Source organism: Melopsittacus undulatus, chromosome 5 (assembly GCF_012275295.1).
Source record: "Melopsittacus undulatus isolate bMelUnd1 chromosome 5, bMelUnd1.mat.Z, whole genome shotgun sequence".
Taxonomy (NCBI): domain Eukaryota; kingdom Metazoa; phylum Chordata; class Aves; order Psittaciformes; family Psittaculidae; genus Melopsittacus; species Melopsittacus undulatus.
Window position 1 is genome coordinate 50,663,603 of NC_047531.1, and position 27,211 is coordinate 50,690,813.

Consider the following 27,211-nt stretch of genomic DNA (forward strand, 5'->3'; position numbering starts at 1 on the left):
TGTAGACAGCTTATAGACACAGTAGAGAACTAGGCAGACACTGTAGATGGGCTTTCTAATTGATCCAGGTCAATTCTTATTTTAACTGTGCTTTCTAATAAAGGAAAGAAGCATTTGAAAGTAAGCCATATGTGACACATGTTGTATACTTGTGGGTACTATAGCATGATAAGCAGAAGCTATTGCCACATACACAATTACAGAGTGGATAGCTTACTTCCCAACTCTTAATTCATGTGTCCCTGCCCATGGCAGGGGGGTTGGAACTAGATGATCTTAAGGTCCTTTCCAACCCTACCTTTTTCTATAGAATCATAGAATAGTTATCTCCAAAGTGCTCCTTTTTTGCCTCAACTGAGCTAAATGAAAAGTGCCATTACAGAGCATATTTGGTGTTCACTTTATTAATTGAACATGACTGTACAAATAATGTGAGGGAAGAATACAAATTACAAAGGAAGGTTGAATGAGAAGTATAAACCCATATACAATTGACTTTAGATTGGTCTCCCTTGTAGTGAAGCAATTAAAGCAAAAGAAAAGAAACCAATCCAATTACCAAGAGGCAAGTACAGGCTCTACAGCAAGGAAATGAAAGGAATGAGAAGCAATAGCTCTATTTGTCAGAGATGGTCTGCCCAGAAAGGATTAAATGCATTTTCCTCATCTGGGGAAAAGTGGGTATACCCAAAATGTCTCTTAGTCAAAATCTGCTTCATACACAAGGACATATTTTCCCATGAAGGGTTGCTTTGGCAAGGCAGTCTGCCTTTCCAGGAAGTTTAGCAGTCATCAGCAATTAGAAATACCATTGTTCCAACAATGCTGGTCAGTTCTACATCACATCCTCACTTTGTGTATTAGTGTTGTATCATTGCCTGTTTTCAGCAGGAGCTATTGTTCTTTCTCTATTTCCTTAAGACTATGCAACACCTTTCAGCAGCACTCACATTTCTTCCCTGGACTTGTTGTAACAGGTATAAAATCAAAATGTCTACTTCCTATCTGTGACTGCCACTGACGTGTTATTAACCTGATTAGACTATTAAATATCAATCTTACTTTCTCATTCACACCACATCAGTGGTATGTATTAGTGGAAACCATTAGATAGTATAAAAAAAAAGAGCTACTGTAAAAAAAAAATAACTTTTGCTAATAAAAATTTAAATCTTGTTCCTAGTGTATGACAGTATAGACAAAAGACAGAGAAAATAAAATGAAGTGTGAGGAAGAAAACCAAGGGGGAACCTGTACTCTTCCTGCTGTCAGGAATTTAAGAGATAGGTACAAGCTAAGAGTCACACAGCAGCTAAACAGGTGTTTTGTACCACTGACAAAAAGATTAGCTAAATTTGAGCTGGCCCTATTTGCTTTCCAGATAAGGTGGGGAAAAAAACCCAAAACCAACCAAACAACCAACAATCAGTCAAACACTAAACCCATCAACCCAAAAACATTATGCAGAAACTCCTCCATTTCCTTCCTCACGGTAATAGATAGATTTCAAAGACTTCTTATATGACAAAGTTCACTTTTCTTTCTACATTCTTAGCAAGCATTCTTATCTGACTATATTATATTTGTATCTGGGGAAGGTCCATTTTCAGAAAGAAAATGCAGACAAATAGAATTACTCAGGTATTAATAAGGATTTCAAGACATAAGCTCTGAATAATGCAACCTGACATACTGGATATCAAAATACAAGTTAATGATTTCAGCTCTAACATAATAGCAGTCTAAGCTGATGTTAAATGTTAAGCTTTTCAGCTCTTCAGTGAATCAGTTTTGATCAAAAACTATGATAGATCACACCTTTACAACAATCATGCTGATTTATGTAATTAGTTCCTTTTCTTAAATTGCCTTAACTTCAGGTAAGGCTTTATAAAGAACACAAATGGACATCACTTTGTGAACTTTGTTATACTGATGCATCAAAAGGAACTGATCTGTGCTGTTCCAACATACAAATAAACAAATTATCCATGCTAAAGAAATGTTTAAGTAGTTCTAAACAACAGATGGGATTAGAAGGATTATAGAAAAGGTTATTCCTTAGTAAGAGTCTTTTTAAAAGAATGAAGTCACCATCCATTGAAGTAGTTCCCATTCAAACTGTAAAATATATAAAGGGGACATAGATGGAGAGCATAAATTTACAACTGGAAAAGCTTTCTTGAAATTTGGAGACTGCTTAACTTCTATGCAAGAGTTAAGAAACTAAGAATGTGTATCTCATCATACATATTAATTCTCTCTCTTTCTCTTTTTTCTCAAGGTTTTCCACTCTCAGCTTCAAAATCTCTGCAAAAAGGAGAAGAAGGTATGTTGCTAACCACATTAAATCTAGGAAAAACTCTTCAAAATGGAGATAGAACTGTGAGCAGAGGCACTATACCTTTGCTGAAACATTATAAGACTGAAGACAGAAGCGTTTTAGATGAAGAGGATGACAAAAAGATGAAGTTTTTGGTGAGTTTTCAGTTTTATGTTTTGGGTTAATTGTAAAATTGATATTCTCTCTATAGCCCTTTAAAAAACAAATATAATTTAAAGCAATAATCTAATGAATACACAAAAATATCAGTTTAGCATACTATAATCAAGAATGAATTTTTAAGTGTAAGTATCTAATTCCAAGATTTTTAAATGTGTAACTTGGACAGGTGAATACAAAAAAAAATGATTTTTACAAGAACTATATGTAGCCAAAATATGGGGAGAAAAAAGGCTATAGTTATGTGACTCAGCATGACCCTATGTGCAGCAAGAAGTTTTTAACTTCACCAAATATAAGACTCATTATGTTATCATGATCTTTACCATAAAACCATTTCAGCCAGAGATGGAATGCAGGTCATTACTTTGAAAATATCAACTTGAAGGATAAAATACTTGCACTGCTAAGTATAAAAACTGGAATATAAGAAGTGGACACAACTGATTTAAAGATAAACCACTACTCTTGTTTTCCCTTAAAACAGGATACAGGTTCCAGACATGATTTCCTAAATCATGTTATGCCAGTCACCTTGGGTAGAAAACAGCTACCTTATCTTGCACTGAAGAGAACCATGACTTTTCCAGCTGACACTGAAACTCAAAATATTGAATCAATAGAGGAAAGAGAGACTGCAGATGAAGAAAATTCAGCTAAATTCCCAATAGGAAGAAGAGATTTTGACAGTGAGTATATTTCCACTTTTATACAGCAATTATTTCATTCTGGTAAAGTATAATAACATGTCTATACAGCAATTTGATGAAGGTTCATTTAGAAACTCCATGTCTATTCTGATTCAGTATACAAGGGAGGAAGCATTTGTTAAATTTATTAAATTAGTATTTCCATGGGACATAAAGATTTCTAGTTCCTTCATGAGTTAATCTACCAGCTACATTTTTTTCCACCCTTATAGTGCTCAGGTGTATGCTGGGAAGAGTCTATCGACCTTGTTGGCAAGTCTGAAAACTACTGATCTACAGCACCTCCTTTGAAGATCAAACATTTTATTAAAAATCTAATGTAATTCGAAGTTACTGTGTTCCAGTGCAGCTATATGTATGCATCCAAAAAGATATTACCATCACATTGTAGCGGGAAATAATTCATTAGCAAAAAAGAACATAGTTGTAATTACCGATGATGTATTGTTATCAAAAAATAAAAGACTTCTGCATAATACAGACCTGTAAGTATTTGTCTAACTTTGCACACAAGCTACTTCCACTTATTTGAGTATGAAAGGAAGCAATAATGAATTTCACCAAATTTTCACAAAATTTTACATCTTCTGAGCCAGTCATTGCACCACATATGCAAAAGCAAAAACTTACAGTCGAAAAAAGTGAGTTAATTTTGCCTGACCAGCAATCAGCTTATTCTTGGTTGCAGTTTTGCTGTGTTTTCTTTTTCCAGTGATTTTGCTGTCCAATTCCTTCTGAGGACTGTTTGAAGTCTTAGATCTTTTAGTATTTTTTTGCAAAGATGGTTCACTTTCCTTATCACAGATTACTTTGTCATTATTCAAATCCATCTGTTCATTCTTAGAGTTCTTGTTTCTTGGCTGACAACTGAGCTTTCCCATTTCTGTATAACTTCTAGTCTGGTGAACATTTTCAGAAATAGTTCCGAGCACTGGTACATCAAGATATGAATTCATACCTTCTGTCATGTAAGAATATCAAAAACATATGTGAAGAAATAAAAAGTTACCTGGGATTATTCATCCTTTTTCTAGAGGGCTGTCACATATTTTTTTAATCAAAACTAGTGCATTATCAGTAAAACAAAACTATGTTGCTTATTGCAGTTACATTTGCTATGTGTTCGTGAGTGCATTGCCAATTTAAAATTACATTACTCAAAAACGTGTAGCAGCAACTAGCTTAGGAAAATAGATTTATAACTTTAAGATACTGAAAAAGATGCTTAAAGGCTCCATAAATAAATCATATATATGATTTGATTTATAGTGGAGTAAAAGTAATTTTTCACTTCTTTTAATGGCAAAAATACAAATTTAACTTATCTTACTTTTGTAAAATAAGACAAAACGTTACACAACATATGTAAAATGTATAAATTTTTACCTCAAGATAGCAATACATATTTTTCAAGCAGATTTATATTTTAAAAGTATTAGCATTACAATTTTAATGCAAAGACATATAAATAATCATAGTGTACACGGAGTAATGGCAGTCTTTTTTCCTGAAAACATTTATGTTTGATCTTTACTAAAGCCTTATTTGATAACATTTAAAATATTAGCTATCATACGTAATTATACAGTCCTGCTACAGCTTACCTGTGACATATCCAGCTTTTAATTGTCGCTTTGGTGCAGGATTTGTGCAGGTTGGAATTTGGCTACTGCTGAAGAAATGCTGACTATTTATTTCACTGAACTCATTTTTATATGTAGATGCAAACTGAGATTTGATTGAAGATTGCTTCATCTGCCAATAGCAATTTGGTACTAGCTTTAATTATTTATGAAAGTAAAAGACAACACCTGTAAGAACAGTAATATAATGTTTGCATATTCTTCTGTCATGAAAGCTCATAAATTGAAAAAAAAAAAAAACCACCAGAAAAAAAAACCACCAGAAAAATGAGTATGCTCACATAAAATATATTTGTGAAGTATTAGCTTACAAAGTGCAAAGGGTTTCAATACTGCTAGTAAATTATTCTATTAAAATACTAAAACAATTTTTAAAACTTCATTAATCTCTTACAGAAAGTTACACATTGACAGAAAAACTTAGGTTGAAGCTTTAAAATTAGTTAGCTCCCTCTTTTGATGGACTGCAGACTACCATTTTTAATAGCTGTCACAGCTACAGGCTATCCTAATTCTACAGGAGATCATCTTTGAGTTTGAAAATGCCAATATAGGATGAGTTTCACCACCGATTCAAACAGAGGAAAGCATAACAGAAATACTGAAAATGAATGACAGACAATATAAACTAAGCTTCAATATACTTACACCTAAAAACTGGAATATAAAGTATTATTTCTGATCTTTCTTTGGCAAATTATGGATTTCCCATTTACTCACAAAACAAAGACATTTCTTTGTTGAATACCAATGTCTAACTCTGTTAACATCTAACTCTAACATCTGTTAAAACATACCATCTAATATAAGTTGCCATAGACCTACAGTATTAAAGAACACTATCACATCTGATTCTTTGTGCTCATCTCCACCTCCTGGCTTTGGAAGCAGGAAATCTAGTCTCATAGCACAGGCAAATCAACATTTGGCTCACCTACAAAAAATTAAATAAAATTTTTCATTATCTTCAATATATCCATATTTAATGGAATTTACTGTTATGGGTCAAACTTCCTCAGTTTGCATTTGTTACAGCTTCACATCAGCTTAGAACTTCATAGTCAAGCTTTGTATTTCTAGCCAATTTGCCACAAATCCTATAGACTGCAAGAAAATCCTGCCCTCACTTGTATTTGAAAGTCAAGTGGATTATACAAGATCTGTAGAAAAGTACAGCACAGAGGAGATAATCACAATATATCAGGTTTTTTGGCTAATAATTCTATTACAACAGTACAGGTGAATTAAATTTTAGTTGAACAGGTGATGCAGTACAAACATCAGGAAACAAAAAGCAACAAAAAACACTGTCACAAAAGAAATATTATATATACAAATAACATTAATGTTTTGTGAATTAAGAGGTTTAAAGGCACTTCTGATTAAAAAGTTTGTATTAAGCAAGTCTACTTTTCTTCTTAGCAAAAGCATGTTAAAATCCTAGTGTTTGGGTTTGACCCTTACAGAAATATTTTTCCTCCAAAACAAAAATCTGTTTTAGACAGAAAGAATATGTTCCCAGAAACACACTTTCACAGAGGCCTTCATCCACAAAATTCAGTCATAATTTATGCCACTTTCATCAATACTGTTTTCATGCATATAAGCTAAACTAACAGACTCCAGGTTTTTATCACTGAGATCCAATTTAAGTACCTCTTTGTGATAACCACAGTTGGTCAGATGAACACACCTAGACTTTCTTTTTTTTTGGGGGGGGGGGGGGGAAATCCCATAAGTTTACAGAAACAGTTCTGACTTAATAAGACTGTACAAATATATTTTTACTTTAAAACTCAGCATTTCCTTCAAGAGTTAGAGAACAAATTTTCCCAGTTGTTCATCACTCCTAAACTGCAGTTTATCTATGCCAGACAGCAGACTGAGAAAGAACGTTGGATTTAACAAGGAGAACTAGCCAGCTTGACTCTCAACAATTCTAGTATTTAGGTGTTAATCTACTCTGTACTTAAAACATTTACCTTAAAGTAAGACTATATACATAGACATTTACAAGGCTCTGTGTGCTTCGAGTTTATGCTTTAGCTCACCAAGTCATTCAGGGTTATGCCATTAACTTTATAGTCTTCAGAAAGTGTTTTGAAGGATGGAAAAGCTGCACCCAGAATAAGCTTTAAAATGTGGAATAACTAAACATGCAACCCTAATACAGTTTAAACTTAATGAACGTCTAATTGTGCAATTACAACATTCAGAATACAAAGGGCTTACATTTTCTTTAAGCTTAAAGTTACTGTAACATTAATGCAAAATATTTGTATTTGCTGTTTTTCAAACACTTCATGTCAATCTTGAAAATTCCCTCAATTTTTTATTGCTCAGCAAATGCCACACATAAAAAACCATGCAACAATAATTTGCACAGCGTTCTAACACATTCATATTGCAAGACAAAAATAAGGTAAAATTTGTGTTGAGTTGATGAAGCTATAACAAAAAGCACAAAAACCATGAAGCTTGAGCAAGAAAGCCTGGTAGTTACCTTTCTATAACCAACAATAAATCCAGTTAGTATTTGGGACATTAGGGTTTCTTTTCAGCACCCATCTAGTGCTTCACTAATTCATTTTGCAGGGATTAAAAAAAAAAAAAACAAAACCAAAAACAGAGTAAAAGGACAGAAGTCAAGCTCGAATACTGAAACACTTGCTGCACAAACCCATCTGTTTCAACTTCACTGAAGCTTGAAATAGGCCTCCAAACTTCACTCCATATTGCATTACATACCATTTAATCATTTGCAAACAGCAGACAACGCTTAACCAATATGACTGTTTCAGCTGATGCTAATACTAATCTACAGGATATATATAAATCAAGAGTGCAAAACTAAACTTGTTAAAGCAGTCACACTTCCCAACTAGTCTAGGAATGGATGTTCTCTAGCAAAAACAACTGTATTACATCGAATGAGGCAGCAATAAGTAACTTTTTTAGGAGTTCAGAAGGAAGCAACAAAAACTATTAGGATATGAGCATGCAATATATGAGAGAGTAACAGATTTATTTTTTTTTTTTTAATTTAGGATTATTTTGGTCTTTTGGTACATTGGTTTAGAAATTGTGCTGCATTGTTAACACATTTACCCTGAAACAGCTGCAAGGACTGAAGGCAGAACAAAAGAGCTCAAGTCCAGTGCCAGTTCTTCACTGGAATGTTTTTAGGGAAAAAAAGAGCAACTTAAAATGTTATTGAAGCACACATAGTTAAGCCTATCAATAGCCTAAAATAGCTCTTAGACATCAGAATTCTTTTACATTAAATTCCCTGAAATCCACTGCTTTCAGGGAACTGGCCTAAAGACCTACAGCTCTGGGAGAGCAAAAATACTTTGGGAGCTCAGTTTGCTGATCAAGTAGTTGCACACAAATGGCATGCAATACACTCACTTAGTATCCCCTCTCCTCTTCACAAGCAAATGGAATGTTGCTTTTATCCCCGTACAAAAAAAAAGAAATCCTGCTGCACTTCAGAAAAAGGGGTTCACTGTTATTGCTGTTCAACTGGAAAAAAAGTAAGGCAGAATTTAAGACCAGTTTAGTGCATGTAGACAATTAGTAGTCCTAATGAGTAAAGGAAGCAGGACATTCTCTCACTTTGATTTCTATATCTAGAGAAGTTTTTCAGTTGTTCAAGATATAAACATTCACTTTTACGTGAAATATTAATGGTGCATGCTCTATTTATTTCTAAAAGTTAGTTGATAATCTGTTCCAGATCTCCTTTCAGCATCTGCATACAGACAGTACTGCCAATATTTAGTCAAGAATGTTGAGATTTGGTTTTTATACACTGGAATGGCATAATAGAATTTGAAAACCTACATCAGTAACAACAAACACATGTTTTTATTTTCTAGCCAAACAATTAGAGCGCTATTTGGATGGGGAAAAGAGATAAAAAGAAAAAAATATCTTCTCTTACCCTTGTCCTTTTAGATGAAAAAAATGGTAACTTGAAAGAAAATTAAAAAAAAAAAAAAAAAAAAAGAAGGGAATGCACAAGAAAGAATAAAAGGTATCATTGCCAAACCAAAGCATCATGTTAATCAAGCATTAAAAATGTCTTGAATAGCTCAGGTAATAGCAAGCTTTTATTGTATTGAAACTATCAATTCATTTTAGCATGACATTTTACCAGCCTTTTGCTATCCCAAATTAACTTACAACTGTTTTGAAAACATTTAGCCTCAAATCACCTCATTATTGTGTTTTCAGAAGTATTCAGAACTCACAGCTACGGATACTAGGAAAGTATTTTAGGGGTCTTGTAGAAACAAAATGGTATTTTCTACACAAGTGTTGTTTAGCAACTGAAACAAGAAGTCTTACCTCAGATTTTATGCTGAACAAAACCATTTTCTCCTCTCCTACACCTTCCTCCATACACTAATTTTTAGCATACTCCATACACATTGAAGCTGTAAGTCAGCTTAGTGTTCCCCATAATCATATTCCACTTATAAATAAATATTTCTTGCTACAATAGATGAGACTGATACCTGAGAAAGAGTTTTCTCTAATACCATGAGTTTTCTGTTCACAATTACAGTGGGCATATAGAAACCTTTTGATAACTTCCTGTTATTAGCTTTCCAAGTCACAGTTTATTTGTATTGGAATCACAAATAGGCAAAACAATTCTCTCAAGTAACAGCATTTGGAGAACTAAGCACTGAAAAATAACAGCAGTGCATGAAGTTAGATATTAAGTCATTTTATATAGGCATAAACAAGTCACATGGGAAAGGCAGAAAGGGATTTTTTGCTTTGTGAAGCTTTTTCTTTGGAAGAATTTCTATACACAGTAAAATTACAATGAACTTCAAGCATGCCAAGATTTTTTAGAGTTCTTAAGCCATAAATTCTTTTTAAAACTAAAACTACAGTTATGTTCCCAGTTGGAGGGAAATAGTGCCTCATATAGGAAAGGTTGTCTCCAGTTACATTAAGAAAAACACATGCCAAACTACTGAAAGTCCTTGCAGCTGTTTCAGGGTAAATGTGTTAACAATGCAGCACGATTTCTAAACCAATGTATCAAAAGACCAAAATAATCCTAAATTTAAAAAAAAAAAATAATCTGTTACTCTCTCATATATTGCATGCTCATATCCCAATAGTTTTTGTTGCTTCCCTCTTAACTCCTAAAGTTCAGTTTCATCCAATTCTATTAGATCAGGAACAGTACAAACAACTTAAAAGTGTAATTATTTTCTTCTGATGCAGAAGACAAAAATCTTATGCAACAATTTTGTTTTAAGTTGCTCTTTAACCTAAACAAGATAGGTGATTGTAACAGCCCTTCTTTCCCCCACTCTCATCAATAAAAAGGACTTACATAACCTGATTGAAATAAACAACATAAGGAAGCAAACAATAGGGTATCTATCAATTCCATATAAACTCAAGTATGATTTGAAGAAGCAGGCATAAGTTTGAATAAACCTTCATTAGATAAAATACCTCTCCTGAATTTATAAATATATATATATGTATATAAACTTTATATTTTTATAGAGCAGAAAGGAGTGATAAGGGCAACTGACAAGAGACACAACTCAAAAGACTTCCTATAGACCTTTCTGAATTGAAGACTCCTTTCACAAAACAGCATTCACCAGAAGACATTTCACTTAAACAATTGATAACAAACTTGAAACTGTCTCTCACAGGAAGATTGACTTTCTTATTATTACTCTTACCTGCTTCTGCTAGAGGGAATTAAAAAAATGCAACATGCTAGCTCCCTAGACTTCTTTCTTCTCAAGTGATAAGAGCTACAGCTTCTCCTCCTAACAAATGCTGTTATAGTTAGGTGATCTTTTCTGCATCTCTTCCAGTATTTAATGAGGATTGAAAGACAAAAATATTTCTTTGTCTTTCATTGTTGCCAGGAATTTTTTTTTGCACAATGGAAATACCCACAGATTAATTTTATTTTTAAACACCAATTCCAGTTCATAGCTACTCATTTACTTTATCCCATCTCCATATTTTTAGATACTAAACACATACACAGATGTTGCACCCTTGGTCTAAATATTATCAATCTGCACTCCTCCACGTAATACTTCAGGAGTTAAGAGATCAGTTTCCCTTAAGGAAGGAGAAGGCATAACAATTTTTTCTCCCCTTTACTCCCTCCCTCCCTCCTCCTGCCCACCCACTCTTTTTCTGGGGGGAAGTGTTTCTCCTTTTGTTTTTCAGATTTTCCTAAACTTCTTTATTCAACACATACATCTGATGGGACTAAGCATACAAACTAATCATCACTACCATGTTTTTCTTCCCCTTTCAAATGTCATGGAAAATGACACTTTTATGGGACAGGTTCTAATGAGATATCACAAATCTGTACTATCGACTAACCACTAACCACCTGTCAGAGGCAGCATGCTAAAAAGGTCGCTAGGACAATTTATAGAACTAATGCTATCACCACACTCACTGCATAAGAAACTTCTCAGAATAATCAGGGACACTGAGAAGAAACATCATTTTGCTTTTGTTTTATTTAAAAAAAATAGTACCCCTTCTGAGTCAATTGTTTAAATTAGGGCATTATACATAACAAAATTTACAACTGTGAGTTTTACAGGTAACCTGTAAGATGGTTGTATTAATAATCATGAAGACTGATATCTAGTATAAGAAGGTGATGAATATTAATCCAGCACTTGAGAGCTACAGTCATGGGCAAGAATTTTATTGTGGTATGCACTGCATAGTAAAGACAGAACAAGATTTATTTCTACCAAGAGACATTACAATCTAATATATGGATTACAGAGAAAGGAACTGAAATTAGTCATTATAATGGGCATCTATCTCAACACAAAGCACTACTAGGTTTTGGGGAGAGGTTGATTTAAGAGTACTGAAAAAAGTTTCAAAGGAGGATAATGAGTTGTGCAAATCTCTTCAAGCCAGAAGAAACAGTATAAAACAGGCAGCTGAAATAGCTAGTCTGAAAATTAAGAAATGAACAATGAAGATTGGTATTGCAGGCTGAATGTAAGCGACGACATATCTCTAAACTGCAAATCAATAAAAACCAATGGGTTGGCATAGGTTAAAACAAGTAGTTTATATGCACTACAACGTAAAGGGACAGATTGAGATGCAAACAGAAGAATGGCATCTAGTATCTAATCACTTTGATAACTTTTTTTACAGCAATCTCAAGTGAAGAGAGACAGGACAAAGCTGCAGCCATCACGTCCCAGAAAATACACAGCAGCACATAAAAAAGCTAAATGAGCATTTCTTAAGTTGTAGTTGGGTAGACATACAAATAGAGAAAAATATATTCCGGAGATATTATGGACTGAAAAAAGTAACAGGTAGGATACCATACTCAATGTTAAATATACCAGGAAAAATAGACCTACCACCTCAACCTCAACAGCTGTGTATTGGCAGAACGATATAAAAGTAACAAAAGATATCAGTGTTTACAGAGAAGACACTTAGGTCAGGTGTAGATCTGTGAACTGTTCATAGAAAGATGATAGCTTAAATTCTATTTGCAAATGTATTCATCCACAAATAGTGTACTGAAAGAGAAAGACAGGGCCCTCCTTATAAAATCTTCATAGAAAAAGGAAGAAAAGGAAGGATTAGAAACATGCAAAAGAATATCTGTAGAAATTGTTAGGTAGAAAGAAAAACAGAAAAAGACAAAATTAGAGATGACTGTTTCAAGAAAGCAGGATTTTATGTAAGAAGATGGAGATCAAGGATAAATGACAGAGAACTACCTGAGTTTTAGTTACAAGTCATTTGTTGTTTGGCAACAGCAACGTTAGTTAGCTGGAAGGAAGGAAAAACAACCCTAAAGTGAACATAGGAATGCCAGAAGAATAATTTCAAATTTCACATGAATATAGTGTATTTTAGATGGCATTGTTTGGCTGATTCACAGAAAAAGAGAATTACAAACACCATGTGAAATACTCAACACATGTGAAGACTCATGTCAATAAGTAATTTATGAAAAATTACACTGTGAACTGCATGATTTTTAAGTTTTTTTTAATGGAAAAACATCTTGAGATATTTGGCCTCAGTTTCATCCCATACTTTGTCTCTCCGGTAGAATAGGACACACTGAAAGAAAGCCATAAAGAAGACTGACTGTGACTACTTGAGGCAGTTCAGCAGGCACAGTGTTGCTCTAAGATACAAACTGTATAGCCCCAAACACCCATTCATTTTAACAAGTTAATCTCACATTACCACCTATATTGCAAAAGTAGGGGAAGAGAGTCCACCATCACAGATTTGGTATACAAAAGATAAAACTATAAGCAAGTTTGCAGTCTTCTAAGATGTCAAAGAAAGTTTCCAAGTGTGAAGCACAGACTTAAAACCCGCTGCTTGTTCTCTTTGAATTTTTGTTTTCATGAGACAAAAAGTCATTTATATTTTCAATTAGCTTAGACACCAATGAGCCTCAAAATCAGTTCTAGAATTTGACTGAAAGTTATCAAAAATTACTGGTTAAAAACAGAGGTTTCATTCTATTTTGCTGCAGGTATATGTTATTTTGTCAATCATGGTGAAGCAAGACTAGGACAAGAGTCCTACAGGAAAAGTCATTCTTGTATTACTAAGGATCATAGGAGTCACAGAACCCTTACTAGAATCAGGCACAATGAAAAAAGCACAGAAGAGTGTCAAGATGACCCTTCAGCATACAAATCCAGCTCCTGAAGTAGAACTCATTCAATTATTCAGAGACCTCCGAAAGAACTACTATTTGCGCAGAAATTACAGTAACTAATCTGGTATTCTTGATTAGCATCGAAGCACTTCCCAAAAAAAGTAAAATAGTTTCATAACATTAATCAGTCTCAAGACTCCTATTTTTTGACAGTTTCTGCCAAAAACTTGTAAGATTTGCAGTAAAGGTCTCAAATGTGACAGGTAATTACTTTTAAATAATAATTTTTGCAATTTGATAGTGAACACAGCTGTTCATGAATCCAATTATAAAAGCTCTATTTAGATAAGAAAACTATTTCACTGTATTATGCAAACAGCAAATCACATTTTTGCTATTTGATGATTAAAGCTGCCATTTAAATATGCTGTTCATCATAAAATTAATATAATGAAGATCCTTTATCAGCTAAAAGCTTTCATAGTTTGCCTATGAGTTTTAAGCTAAGTTTCACCATAATTAGTGTATGTATCCCAAACACCCATTATCCACACCACCCCCATTCCAAAAAAAAAGCAATTCAGAATCAAGTTAGAGTATATTTAAAACACTACTGAAAATACTGACAGCACTTGTCATTTTACTTCCTTTAATAACTTTCTACTTCTCAAACATGTAATATGCTAAAATTCTCAGGTCTAATGGCAGAATTAAATTTTCCATTGTGTTGTTCTGGAACTGATTCTGATGGCTTAAAACACCTCTATTTCTTCCTTATATATTAACTACATTTATGTTTACCTCTTGTCAGGACTAGCTAATGTTGTAAAAAATATTAGGTCACTTTTATTTAGCTCTCTGTTGAAATGCTGTAGAAGATACAAGCTCTGCCTCTTTCCATAGTCCCAGTGTTCAAGTCTGACAATTTAGAGGAAAAAAAGACTATGTAAAATGCGGTACACTGGAAGACTTTCATTTTCAGAAACACTGAAGTTGTTCTTTTGATTAGTGCCACTCACAACACCAACCCTCACAATGTTTTATTCCATCTACAAAATAGCAAACATTAGCAACTTTATTTTATTGTTCTCAAAGCCATGGGAAAAGCTTTATGGGAATCAGAATGTTTCAAATAAAAATAATTTCCCCCCCCCAAGCAATGTAAAAGACATTATTATGCTTTTAGAATGCCTATATGATCAGAACTGAAATCAGGTGCCTGTGCTGTATTTTCTCTCTATTTTCACATAGCTTCAGTTTTATTTCTATAGTCCTGAAACACATAGATGGTTAAATGAAGAGCTAGAGATTAATTCAGTATATCTGCAGTACAAGATTTTCATTAGGAAGTACTTTCAAGTTTAAAGCCTCTCTTACATTTTAGATATTTCCATTCATAGTACAGTAGTTGGGCTAATTGCCACAGTTTAATCAGTTACATTTCTTTAGCTGTGGGTTAAAATTATCACTCAGCTAAAATGTAACACTAAAATGAAGTTGTTTTCATTTTAGCATTAATATTTCAGTACACCTATAGTTGCATTGCAATTCCTACACAGTACCTTCATTTTTTTTTCATCCATAGATTCCTGAATACGCTGTCTAAGTGGTTTTGCAGCAGATCCATTGGATTGTGCTGGAGATCTACATTCGAAAGGGATAAGAAGTATTTAGAATGTATAAATGCAATTATTAAGAAAACCAGTTACTATACCAAGTCCGTCAGGAACAGGAAGAATCTTTGCTCTCCAAACCTTACTTTGTTTTCTCCTTTTCTGGGTAACCACATGTACTGTGACAAGTAAAGACAGCAAAATGAAATCAAACTTACAGTTACAATTTCTGGTATTTTGCAGTATGTTTACAATATTACAGAACCACAACCACATTATCATTTGCTGGTGTTGTGTCACCAGGTCACCATCCTACTTAAATCCCCTTGAACATCATCTGGTTCACATCCAGAATAATTTTCCTCATATGGACAGACTTTTCAATAGAAATGCTCAAACAGACAAAATGCTTCAACCCTCCTATATTTCAGTATGTAAATAGTTACATACATTAATGAAAATTTTTGATATATATAATGCAGCAAAATATTGATGCTTGTAAAAGGAGCTTTCTGGTTCAAATAAGAACAAATCTGTGCATCTGTAAATAATTACTTCCTCTGTTTTTGCTCATGGCAAGACAGTGTGCATACGAGGGCATTTTTTTTTTCTTTTCAAAAATAACTCATTTCGTTTATTTAGCTCATTCTACTCAATTATTCAAACAATTTAGACCAATCTATTTTATTTCTATTTGTCTCTGGTGCAAAATTTCTACAGGACCTTGCAATGGTTTTGTTATTCAAATTGCAAAAACATGTAGCTTCACTATGTCTACACTGGTGTTCTGATTCATGAGCCTTTGTAACCTGTAATGACTAAATTCTCAGCATCCCATTTTTCTATCAACTGTTTCCTCAGACTAAGCAACTAATTAAATCACCACTGCTTCTCCAGGACATGGATAGGTTAGTTTCCTTTTCAGTGCCCACAGAAATAGGTTTTCAGGAGATTCTTTGGTCTGTATACCACATCAACACAGGTATTCTTTAAACAGAAGGAAATTCAAAAAGCAAGAAATTAACTGGATTTAGCTTTAATAGGATAGGAAGATAACCTTTATGGAAAAAGGTTATGAAAATACTTCATTCCATAGTCATGCAAAATTTAACTCTAAAAATAAATAATATTACTAATTACATAAAAATATTTTCCATAAGACAGAAATGAGGTGCTTACAGAAGGAAAATATTTGATGGATATACTAAAGGACACATTAAATAAGAAAAGCTTCGTTTTGGTTAGGATGTTTACCATGGATGTATTTTCAGGGTTTACGTTTTCAGTTTCAAATACACATGCATTTCACAAATTACAACAAAAACATTTTTAATTAAAGAAAGCCAACAAAAATTTGAACATCACAGTAGATGCTTCTCAGCAGTAGCTTTTTGCAGGATTTCAGTGCAGAGAAATAAACATACCCAACTGATCTAGAAGTTTATTAAGAGTAACAAAAAAAAAAGGCAAGGTGAATTTCTGAAATGCTTAAGTTTTGTGAAAGAGAAGCTCTCATTTCATCTCAGATTTCACCTGAGGACAATGATCTCTCCAACTGACCAGAACCCAGACAAAGCTACCCACAAACTGTAAACATATTTTGGGATACTCCAGTAATAAAATCTCTAGAAATAACAAAAAGCATTGTGAAAAACCTCAAAAGAATAACTACCATGTGATAAAACTGCATAAAAGAATAACTACCATATGAGGTGACCAACAATCTAATACACAGAATCAGATTAACTAAGAGACTGAAAACTGCAATGATGTTTATTGCCAAAGGTAGTGCCATTTATCCTGTAAACTGTTCCAGATTTACTGTTAAGAATAGATTGGCAAAAAATCTGCAAACACTCTAGATCAAATATTTAAGACATAAGCATTAACAAAAAAGTGCTGTACCATAGAGATGCCTGTACATTGCTGCAAATCAGAGTGATATCTTAGCTAATATCTCATGTAGTATTAAGGTGTTCAACATTCACAAAGTAATTGGAACCTTACAGTAAAGCTGATAGAGAAATGTAAAACACAGATTTGAGAACAGGTGTTGTTTTCAAGTTCCTTTTTTTATTTCCAAAACATTTAGGATCATAAATTCAATACTTTGCATAAATTACTCATAAATCATTTTTTAAAAAGTAAGCATACATTTAAGATTAAATATACATATATATACACACACACACTGGAATATAAAATCTAAACCAAATCAACCCCTAAGAATAACTGAGGAAATCACAAGAGTTGTCTAGATTACAATACAGAGTCCCAAGTAGCAGTACACTGCTTACACGTACACTGAGAATCAAATATTTATCCTTTCAAGAATATTCAGTTCAAGAAAATTAATTCAGCTGAAAAAAAAATCAACTTAGGTAAATGAAATCAGAACGCTCAGTAGGCACTCTTATTCAGAAATTTGTGGCTTTAAACCCATTTTAAATTAGAATTTCTTAAAAAATAATAATCAAGTTTTCCAGCTCTGAATAATAGCAGTGTTTAATTCAGAAGAATTCAGATGGGCCTCTATTCCATTCACATAGAGCATTAACTTAAATCTGATTAAGCTCCTTATCATTGTAATAAAAATACAACCATGGAGAGGTTTATTAAATTAATGAAGCAATTTTCCTGAATCTGAAGTAATAGAAAAATAAGAGACTAAAAGCAGTGTTATTTTAAGCTTGTTAGATAATGAAGCAAATGCGTAACTACAGCTATCTACAGATATTTGAGAAGTGAAAGAAATATTCCACAACATGTTGTTACAAGCAGCCATTTATATTAAAAACTACAGGTTTATTTAGAATTCTTACTAGGGAAATTGATTTTAAGTTCTATTAGAATGTGCTTCCTTTTGTTTCCTAAAATATGTTGAATGATAAATCTAATGAAACCTTTGAATTCTTTACTTTTAGAGTCCTCCATCTTCCATTTTAAGACCTGTAACTCTTTTCCTCTTCCCTTGCTGTCATCCTCACAGCCCTGCACCTCCACACTCTGACAGTGTTGTTATGCTGGGTCATGGGAAACATCTGCCATGAGCATAAGAAGCACCCTCATCTTTCCCAATGTTCCTGCCCTTTTCAGTGTAGATCGTCTTTTACCTTGGTGAACCCAAAGACTGTGCAAGCACAGAGCTTGATGAGCAACTGGCCACACAGACCCTGCCCTGCTGAACAGATGCTCCAATCATTGCTAAAGGCAGCAAAAGCAGGGACAACCAATAAAGGGCTACAGCATGTCATTATGAAGACAATATATTTACCTTGAGAAAAGGACTTTTGGGTAACTAACCACTGTACTACAAAGGATGCTTACCTGTGAACCCTGGCTGCTTTACTTCTCAGCTAGACACCAGGAAGAGGTTTTTTTTCTTCCTCTATTCTCCCCCTTCTTTTGATTTTGTTCTCCAAAAGTAACTTCCACTATTAAAGCGAATTTATGACATCAGCTACAGACATGCTTAATAAATCTTCACGCATGTAATTTTGTTTCAGCATCCTTAGTGTAATACTACCCTGACTGGTGGATAAGAAAAAATTATTTAAAACTGCCTCTACAAGATAATTACTACATAGATAAAAAATAATAAAAAAATCTCTTGTGTCATAGCTAGACAAAGGAGGCATCTTCAAATTGACTAGTAATCTAATTAGGCATTAAACAGACAGTATTTGAACTGAAGAGTCCAAAAATCAAGAGGTGAGTACTTGGAAGTTTGTTGCAATGTTTTTTGTGCAGCTGAGAAATTTACTAGCTCAAAAAGTCCATATTACAAAAGTACCTTGAAGATACAGAAAATGCAATGGGGAAGTAGAATAGTTTTGAGAACTTCAGACTGTTCTAAAGAATGCTTTCCCTTTACACCTAAATAGGGAAACCTAACCTCACAATAGCCGACATTTTGGTCATTTGCTCTGTAGAAGTAATACCTACCAATGCTTTGTTAGCCACTTAGTTGAAGATTTTAAAAATAAAGAAACAAAGCCAACACAAAAAGAATCTTCTAGTACTCACCTGAATAGTGTCAAAATAGAGGTGATTCCACACAAATTTAAGTTTTCATTGTCGTATAACAGTTCTGCTTTATTCTGGGTGGGAGGATTGACAGCTTCTTCATCCAGAAGAACTAGTAAGACCTTTATAGTATCTCTGCCACAATATGCAGTGCCATGATTTACAGAATGCAATTTTGGCTGAAAGCAAAAAATCAAAAAGAAGAGAAAACAGGAAAGGTCAACAAGCCAGACTAATAGCTCACCTCCAAAATCAACCCATATCAGCACAAGGGGTGAGAATACTCTCCTTTCACAGTAAGGATTTTTGGGGAAACTGACCATGGGAAAATTTCTTGCTCATCCCAAGCAATTAGTAAAGTCTAGATCACTGCCAGCTGGAGGTATATACTGATGAGCAAGTCACACAGACAAATATATAAATCTGTGATGAAACCATGATTATTTTCTCACAACCAATCTGGGTGCTACAATGGGGTACACAAACACATTCTGGTGAAGTCCAACTCCTCTGACTAACAATCTGCTAAAGCAGTTGGTTAGAAGTGAGATTTTCATCAAGATTTGACAACAGAGGTACTTGGCACAATCTCCTGTTGTTCAGAACAGGATAGATTCCTCACGATTTTCCTCAAGAATAAAGAATTCCTTAAAGAAAATAACAATCCACATCTGGAAGTGCTCAATGCTACAGTCAGCAGTACAGATGTAGAACTCCATAGCCACTATGGGACTGCAAGAATTGCAAGTTTGCTATATTTTCCCTTAAAAGTATTAGGAGTGCCATAAAGAAATTTAGGGCTTAACACACAGTAGTAGACTTTAAAAACTACAAGCTTTCTTATTTACTAATACATGGAAACATTGGATAGCCTAACTAGGTTCAGAAGGACAGGATAAGCAATGAACTGCATTTATCTAATCAGCTAACTGCTTTTAAATACAGACCTTAAAAGTTCAAATTCTATTTCTCTCTCTATTTGATTACATCAATTAGTGTATGTAGCTTTCAAGAAACCATAGCAACACATGTCAGTCAGTTAGTATAAGTTATAATCAATAGCTAGAAATAGCAATTACAGAAATGGTTGTTACTTGGCTTTACAGAATTGGCCTATTTCAGTACTATTTAATTTCCTCAAAGTTTATTCTGAACCTTTTCAGTCATTACCTCACCACATCACAGATTTTTTATAAAATGTCATGGGTGTCATGGTAAAATTGTCTTAATGAGAAAAGTCAAAATTTGGCATCATCTTGACTGATGATATGCAAAAGGAAAAAAATAAGTCTCTAGAGTATAATATAACCTCCTAACTGCCAGAAGATGACCTTCAGAAATCTCTTGTACTACAACAGTGACTTGGTGTACTAGCCATAGACCAAACTCCTATTGTCCAAGGCACAATAAGAACTTAAAGCAAGACAACAATCACTGTCATAAAAAGCCTTGTTTATTAGGAAGCTTATATTCATTATTCAAATATTTTTTTCAATAAAATAGTTGATCAGTCTTTCAAGGGTAGTGACCATTAGCTACTTCAGACTATTAGTTACCATTAGTTCCAGAAACACCAGCCAGTTTCCATTTACAGTAGTAATTTTCTCAGGAAGAAATTAATCATAATTCCTATTAGTCACTCATGCAGGCTTCAACAAAAAGTAGTGCTTCTTGCTGCATAAAGTCATATTTTTTCCTGGAGCTCTGGTTTCTTATAAAACAGGTACTTGCAGGAAAACTGAGCAATGATGGAAGAAACGTGCCACTGCCAGGAGAAAAGCAAACATTTTTCTAACAAAGTGATTCTTTTCAGGTACATTTTATGAGGGAGCAGCCTTCCCAGGAGATAGCAGAGGCATAATTTTCAGTGCTGTAGTTAGGATCATATTTTAAATTTGCACTCAAATAACTCAATTCAGTCTCTTATGTATGAGAAAAACATAACATCCTAACAAACCCAAACCATATTCTGAATTAGAGCTTCTCTTTATTTTTTCTTTTTCCTGAAAAATTATAGCTTCAGGGTTTGGAGATTTCCTTATAAAATAAAAAACAAAACAAAAAAAAAAAACCCAAGCTGTATGTGAAATTCAGCACAGAGCATTCATCTTTGCTGTCATGAGATCTTAATGGAACAATACAGATGCTCCAATTCTTTTATACAGCTCAAACTCATTTGGAAAACTTACAGGGTTTTGGTTTGTTTTGTTTGTTTTTTTTTTTTAATCTGTTTTGTTTTGTTCTCTTTGCTTTATTTTTTAATTAGTAACCTACCCCTCTATATGGTTAGTAAAATGTTCTTCCGACCAAGCTCCACTAAAATATGCAATTTGATAACTGTCTCTTAACATTTGCCTAAGTTTCCTTTTCTAGCCCTCGTCTTTGTGAATCACATATTTAAGATTATCATTACAGTATACATTCAGCACACAATCTTCACAAGCTTCATGTACATCAACAAAAATTATTCTCCACACCAAAATCAAAACAATATCACAACACTGACAAAGGTGGACAATTTACACACACTCAACAACTTGTCCTTTCACCACAGTTACAGAAACAAAAATTCCCCACATTTACTCTGCTCTCTAACATTGTTCAGTTCACATTTTGCCCAGTACCTCTCCCAGTTAATGTCTTTATCTCTAATTTAACAGGCCCCATATTGGGTACCACAAAGGACTGTGGTGGGTTGATCTTGGCTAGCTGTCAGGTGCTCACCAAGCTGCTCTCTCACACCTCCTGAAGAGGACAGGGAGAGAAAATATGAAAAGATCATGGGGTCAAGATGAGGACAGGGAGCTCACTTACCAGTTACCATCAAGGGCAAAACAGACTTCAGGAAATTAATGCAATTAATTGCCAATGAATCAGAATAGGTACCTCCCTTCTTTCCAGACTCAACTTCACTCCCAACTCTTCCTTCCCGCAAGTGGCATGGGGGAGAGGGAACAAGGGTTGCAGTCAGTTCCTAACACTTCATCCCTGCTGCTTCTTCCTCAAGCTCTTCCTCTTCTCCTGTATGGGGTACCTCCCATAGGATACAGTCCTTCACAAACTTCTGCAGCCTGGGTTCTTCACACTGGCTGCAGTTCTTCAAGAATTATTACAGGGAGAGTCCTTTCCACAGGGTGGAACAGACTGCTCCAAGCCAGGTCCCCCATGAAGTCACAGGTCCTGCCACAAAATCTGCTGCTGCATGGACTCCTCTGCATGGGCTAGTTTCTGCCACGAACCTGCTCCAGAACGGGTTCTCAACAGGGTCACAACTTCCTTCAGTGCACATCCACCTACTCCAGCCTGGGTCCTCCATAGGCTGCAGGGTGGCTATCTGCTCCACCATGGATATCCATGGTTTGCAGGGGGACAACCTGCAACTGCAGTCTTCAGCACGAGCTGCAGAGGAATCTCTACTCCAGTGCCTGGAGCACCTCTTCCCACTCCTTCACTGAGGTTGGTGACTACAGTTTTTTCTCTTATGTATTTTCATTCCTCTCTCCCAACAGCTGTTGCACAGCATTTTTTACCCTTTCTTATATGTTGTCACAGAGGCACTACAACCACCAGTTTGGCCTGGCGAGCAGCAGGTCCCATCCTGGAGCTGGCTGGCTCTCTCTGACACAGGGCCAGCTTCTGGTATTTCTGCACAGAAGACCTTACAGCTCTCCCCCCTATCAAAACCTTGCCCTGTAAACCCAATACAACACCAGATTTGTCAAGCTAAGCAGCACATCAGTCAGATCCAGACCACAGTTATCTCTGATTGCTCTCAGTTACATCCGTACTTTGGCAAGTATGGGTGTGTTGTACTGGGTATGGTGAAAAGGATTAGCTTAAAGCCTGTCATCCTCTGCTGTGCACTCAAATTTCCTCACTGAGAAATGTTCCAGTAGAATCTGCTCTTCCACAAGTAGATGGGATGATCCAGCAACCAACTTAAACTCAAGAATTGGCAAAAACTTTAATATCGAACCACAGGCTTTCAGTAACACAATTAAGTTCATAAGCTGCCCTTAGGTGCCCATTTTGAAAAAAAAAACAAAAACATTAGTTTTACGTTGCTTTCAATGGAATTAAGTATTTAACCACATTTCCTAACAACATCAGGATACAACCAGCTTTTCTGTATTCTGCCTCAACAAGGATAGTGGTAAACATTTCTACAGTCATTAGACTACAAACATGACCTATGGAAAACAAAAAACAGGAAACGTTTTGGAAAAGGAATTTTGTGCTTAATTTCTCTGAAGAATAAAGTTTTAGTAAAATAGTTTTACATTACTCATATCTATCTAAACTTTTTTAATTTTTATCAGTAACACAAGTAGCTAAATACAGACAGCTAATGATGGAGATCAATATTACAGGTGGGTAAGAAGTAGAAAGATATGATAAGGAAACAGGGAAATACAGCGATGAAAGATTCAGAAGAAAAAGCACATTGGAAGCCTGATTAAAATTTGTTTAAATTTCATGTTACCATGAGGTAATTCCAGTGATTTCACAAAATATTCTAATAATGTACATTCAATGTGTTTGTAGTTTTAAAAAAGTTTCCTAGCTAAAAATACATGGAATTGGATAGTTTATATATCAACCATGTAAAATAAAATAATTAAAGCTAGTTGATGTTTAAAGCTAGTTGATGTTTTCATCACAAAAGAGATCATAATATAAACCTGAGTAGATTCAGGTTTAAGTACAAAAAAAAAACACAAATAGAAAATCTGTGTTCTGTTCTCCACACTTGACAAAGAACTGTAAGTATCCTAATTCTTTCTAAGATAATAAAATCATTAATAGTTTCATTGCTGTCTTCAAACACTAATAGAGGAAAAACTTAGACATTGGTTGGTTGGGGGTTTACTTTCACTCCACTCCATCTCCACATTTTCCCATGTTTTGGAATTCTTATTTAACCTTGTTTTTAATGCCTTACCCTTGGAAATATTGATTGAGCTAATTAAAACCTGTACATTCTAATCAAAACTACTAATACATGTTCTGAAATCTAAATTCCACTTTCATGAGGAGTTTCATTTGGAAATCTGCTATAGCTCTATTGGCTTGCAATTAGTGGCAAACATTATGGTTATAAGTATCTACATCTATAGCATCTGTACAACAAATTGAGTTCTGAAGAGCATTTTATTTACAATTTTGAGGTAAGAAGTTCAGTTTAAGTAAATCAGCTTTTTGAAATCCACACAGTAATCCTCAAGTATAAGCCTTTCAACAAGTTTAAAACCACAATGTAGAGGAAATGACACTGCTCTGTACTGTTAGCAAAAGATAATACTCTATAGAAAGTCCTTTAGAATATAAAGAAGAAATTAAACAGGCAAAAGACATATGCTTTCTTATAAAGCTAAATAGTAAAAAGAACAAAAGAAGTCCCATTACCCGTGCTGGACTAAGTCCAGTAGTGCTGGCAGTCAAGGCTTCATGTTGTGAATCGATAATATTTTTAATCTTCAAATCCAAATCTTGTACAACTTCCTCTACTGCCTGACAGAAAGGATCCCCACTGCTTCGGCCTTTTATCAAATGCATCTTCACTGTTGACAGAATTCGCCCCCCTGCAATTCTGAAAATAGGCACAGGGTCATCTCCACATTAATCTTGGCAGCACTTTAGTATACCTATTAGTGTTGAACATAGCCAGTCTTCAGTTAATCAAAACGCTTCACAGAACAGCTTTGATCTTTTAAATCAAACAGCAGTGTAGAAGTACTGTCCAACATAATAGTTTGCTTAAAAATATTACAAGGAAAGGTAATTAATTCAGCATCTAGTAATACTCTGAGCCGAAACACAAAACCAACTTCTCCATAAAAGTTCAAATACAAGTACTTTCTTTAAACCTCTCCACTTACTGCTTTGCTCATAAGCTCTTAAGTGGAAAAAAAAAAAGTTTCACTGGAACATGACTTCCAATGTAACAGCCTATTGCATTTTTATGTCTTTTGTGCTACATGAAAGTACTTCAAAATATCAATCCGCTTTCAATTTCATTTAAATAGATAGTAATTAGATGAGATGAACATCACTGTTTGCCATAAAGCACACACTCTTTTCACCAACTACAAAAAAAAATGGCTATAGAAAAAACTTAGTTTAATTATGAAGTGTCCATGCAGTTTGACACAAAAAAATATAAATAATTGAATCAGATTGATATAGCGGCTTTATTTCAACACTTACGGAAGTATAAGAAGGAATTTGTGAGGGCACCTAAACAACATTTAGACAGTTCATTTCATTTCATGGTCCTGTACATTGAACCATCCACATTGCATGTATGATAGACTCCATCTGGAATCACTTTTGGATTAGAACTACCAGATCTCTCCCCAGTTAAACTCTTGAGTGATTAGCATTTACAGTTGTACAGATAAAGCTCCAATAGGCAATACTGAGAAAACTGCATCATGTCTTGCTCTCTCAGAATTGCAAAACCCACATATTATATAAAAATCAAAATAGAGCAGGCTGCCAGGCAGACTATATTACTCTGAATATGTAAAAGAAAAAAAAAATCATTCTTGCAGATTCACAGGAAAAACCAAGGATCTTGTGTCAAAAAAAAAAAAAAAAAAAAAATTGGCCACCGGAAATGAAGTTCTTGTGAAAGTGCACCTTGATTTACTCAGACTTGGTGAGTGAGAAGAAGCAGTTACAGCTCCAAGAATTCATTTCACTGGCCATTTATAAGTGCATTTTTCCACTCAAGAGTTGCTCATGCTTCCTCCATGCTCCTGCCTACTTACCCTAAAAGGTTACCTTACAGATTGAAAGAAAGGTATATTTTATAGACATTAAATTCTATATATGAATTTTAGAATTTTAATTCGGAGATCATTCATCATATGAAACTTTGCATGTCTACATTAACACAAAATATAAAATAAGCTAGCTAATAATAGGAATTGAGTCACAGGAAAACTAGTTTGTTAATATTGTTTCTTCACAAAATACATAGAAGGAACTGGGCCAGAGACCTTGCTGTTTTGGCTTATTCTGCCTGAATAAGAGTCTTGTAAATAACTTAGAAAACCTGAAGTTAAAACTTTTCTTTTCCTCTGGCTTTTTTCCAGGTCAAAACCTAGTATTTCCACACAATTCTCAGCTTTAACTTTTATAAATTAAATATTATTAAATTCACATTAGATTTGCAGGCTTGGTTAAACAGAAAAACTTCTGCTTTGCAGAAATTTAAGCACAGTGTATGCACTTAGCCAAAAGAAAAGTCACTATGTGAAATCTCTCTGCACAGGGGTCAAGAACCATCCAGCTCTTAAAATAAATAAATAAATAAATAAATAAATAAAACATTCTGGTGTACCTCTGCTGCAAACCCCTCAATTTAATCTAACCACAAGAGAATTAAGTTTGGGAGGGGGATATTATCCAGTACAAGTTGTCAAGAGGTAAGAAGAGAACACAGTTGAAGAACAGTTTTGTCTCAGAGATGCATATAGGAAGTGTAGCCAAGACTTCTGATGCTTTTTGCCAAACTTCTCTATTTCCCCGAGCCCTAAACTGACACTTTCCAAAATAATACCCTCAAACAAGAATAGCACTGCATTAAACAAGTGGTGTCTGTTCCATAAATACTGTGCTGAACCTAGAACTCCAAGACAAACTAGAAGATGAAGGGATTGACCAGTCTTTGAAAGCCAGGTTTAGACCTTTCTGTCTATAGATGCCTTGAGCTTGCCTACATAATTATTATTTCCACACATTTCACATATATCTACATGTATGCCTACAGGACGAAAAAGTCTTATTATATATACAGCACTGGGCACCAGTTAATTAAGATAATCATATGCTTAATTTAAATGCTATGCTGTGACTATTACCTTGTAGCTTTCTACTGAGAAAACCAAACTGTGATATTAACTTTTTCTATGTTTATTTTTTTGCCTCTACTACCCAATGCCAACTAAGGATATTTGCTATTAGATGTAGAGTTCATTTAATCTCTTTTTCTCCCTATACTCTTTCTCTTCCAGGAAAGA

The 27,211-nt window shown here is 34.4% G+C and overlaps 2 protein-coding genes across 2 annotated transcripts in view; one reads left to right on the forward strand and one right to left on the reverse strand.

Annotated features, from left to right (window-relative positions):
- Nucleotides 1-2,232: 2,232 nt before the first annotated feature.
- Nucleotides 2,233-3,475, forward strand: PMCH (pro-melanin concentrating hormone). Its single transcript, XM_005150440.1, has 3 exons — nucleotides 2,233-2,478; nucleotides 2,991-3,192; nucleotides 3,426-3,475. The coding sequence occupies exons 1-3, from the start codon at nucleotides 2,233-2,235 to the stop codon at nucleotides 3,473-3,475; spliced, it is 498 nt and encodes a 165-aa protein (XP_005150497.1).
- A 364-nt stretch (nucleotides 3,476-3,839) lies between these two features.
- Nucleotides 3,840-27,211, reverse strand: part of PARPBP (PARP1 binding protein) — a 51,371-nt gene continuing 27,999 nt past the window's right edge. The window contains exons 7-11 of the mRNA XM_034063147.1: nucleotides 24,591-24,774; nucleotides 19,185-19,363; nucleotides 15,108-15,189; nucleotides 4,818-4,968; nucleotides 3,840-4,174 (exon numbers count right to left, since the gene is read on the reverse strand). Coding sequence (XP_033919038.1) covers nucleotides 3,840-4,174; nucleotides 4,818-4,968; nucleotides 15,108-15,189; nucleotides 19,185-19,363; nucleotides 24,591-24,774 — 931 coding nt within the window. The remainder of the gene's footprint in view (nucleotides 4,175-4,817; nucleotides 4,969-15,107; nucleotides 15,190-19,184; nucleotides 19,364-24,590; nucleotides 24,775-27,211) is intronic.

Bases quoted from the DNA above. Each gene is read 5' to 3' on its own strand.
- PMCH (XM_005150440.1), top strand. From the start codon at position 2,233: ATGTGTATCTCATCATACATATTAATTCTCTCTCTTTCTCTTTTTTCT. The intron at 2,479-2,990 runs GTGAGTTTTCAG...CCCTTAAAACAG, and splicing joins ACAAAAAGATGAAGTTTTTG to GATACAGGTTCCAGACATGA. The intron at 3,193-3,425 runs GTGAGTATATTT...CCACCCTTATAG, and splicing joins AGGAAGAAGAGATTTTGACA to TGCTCAGGTGTATGCTGGGA.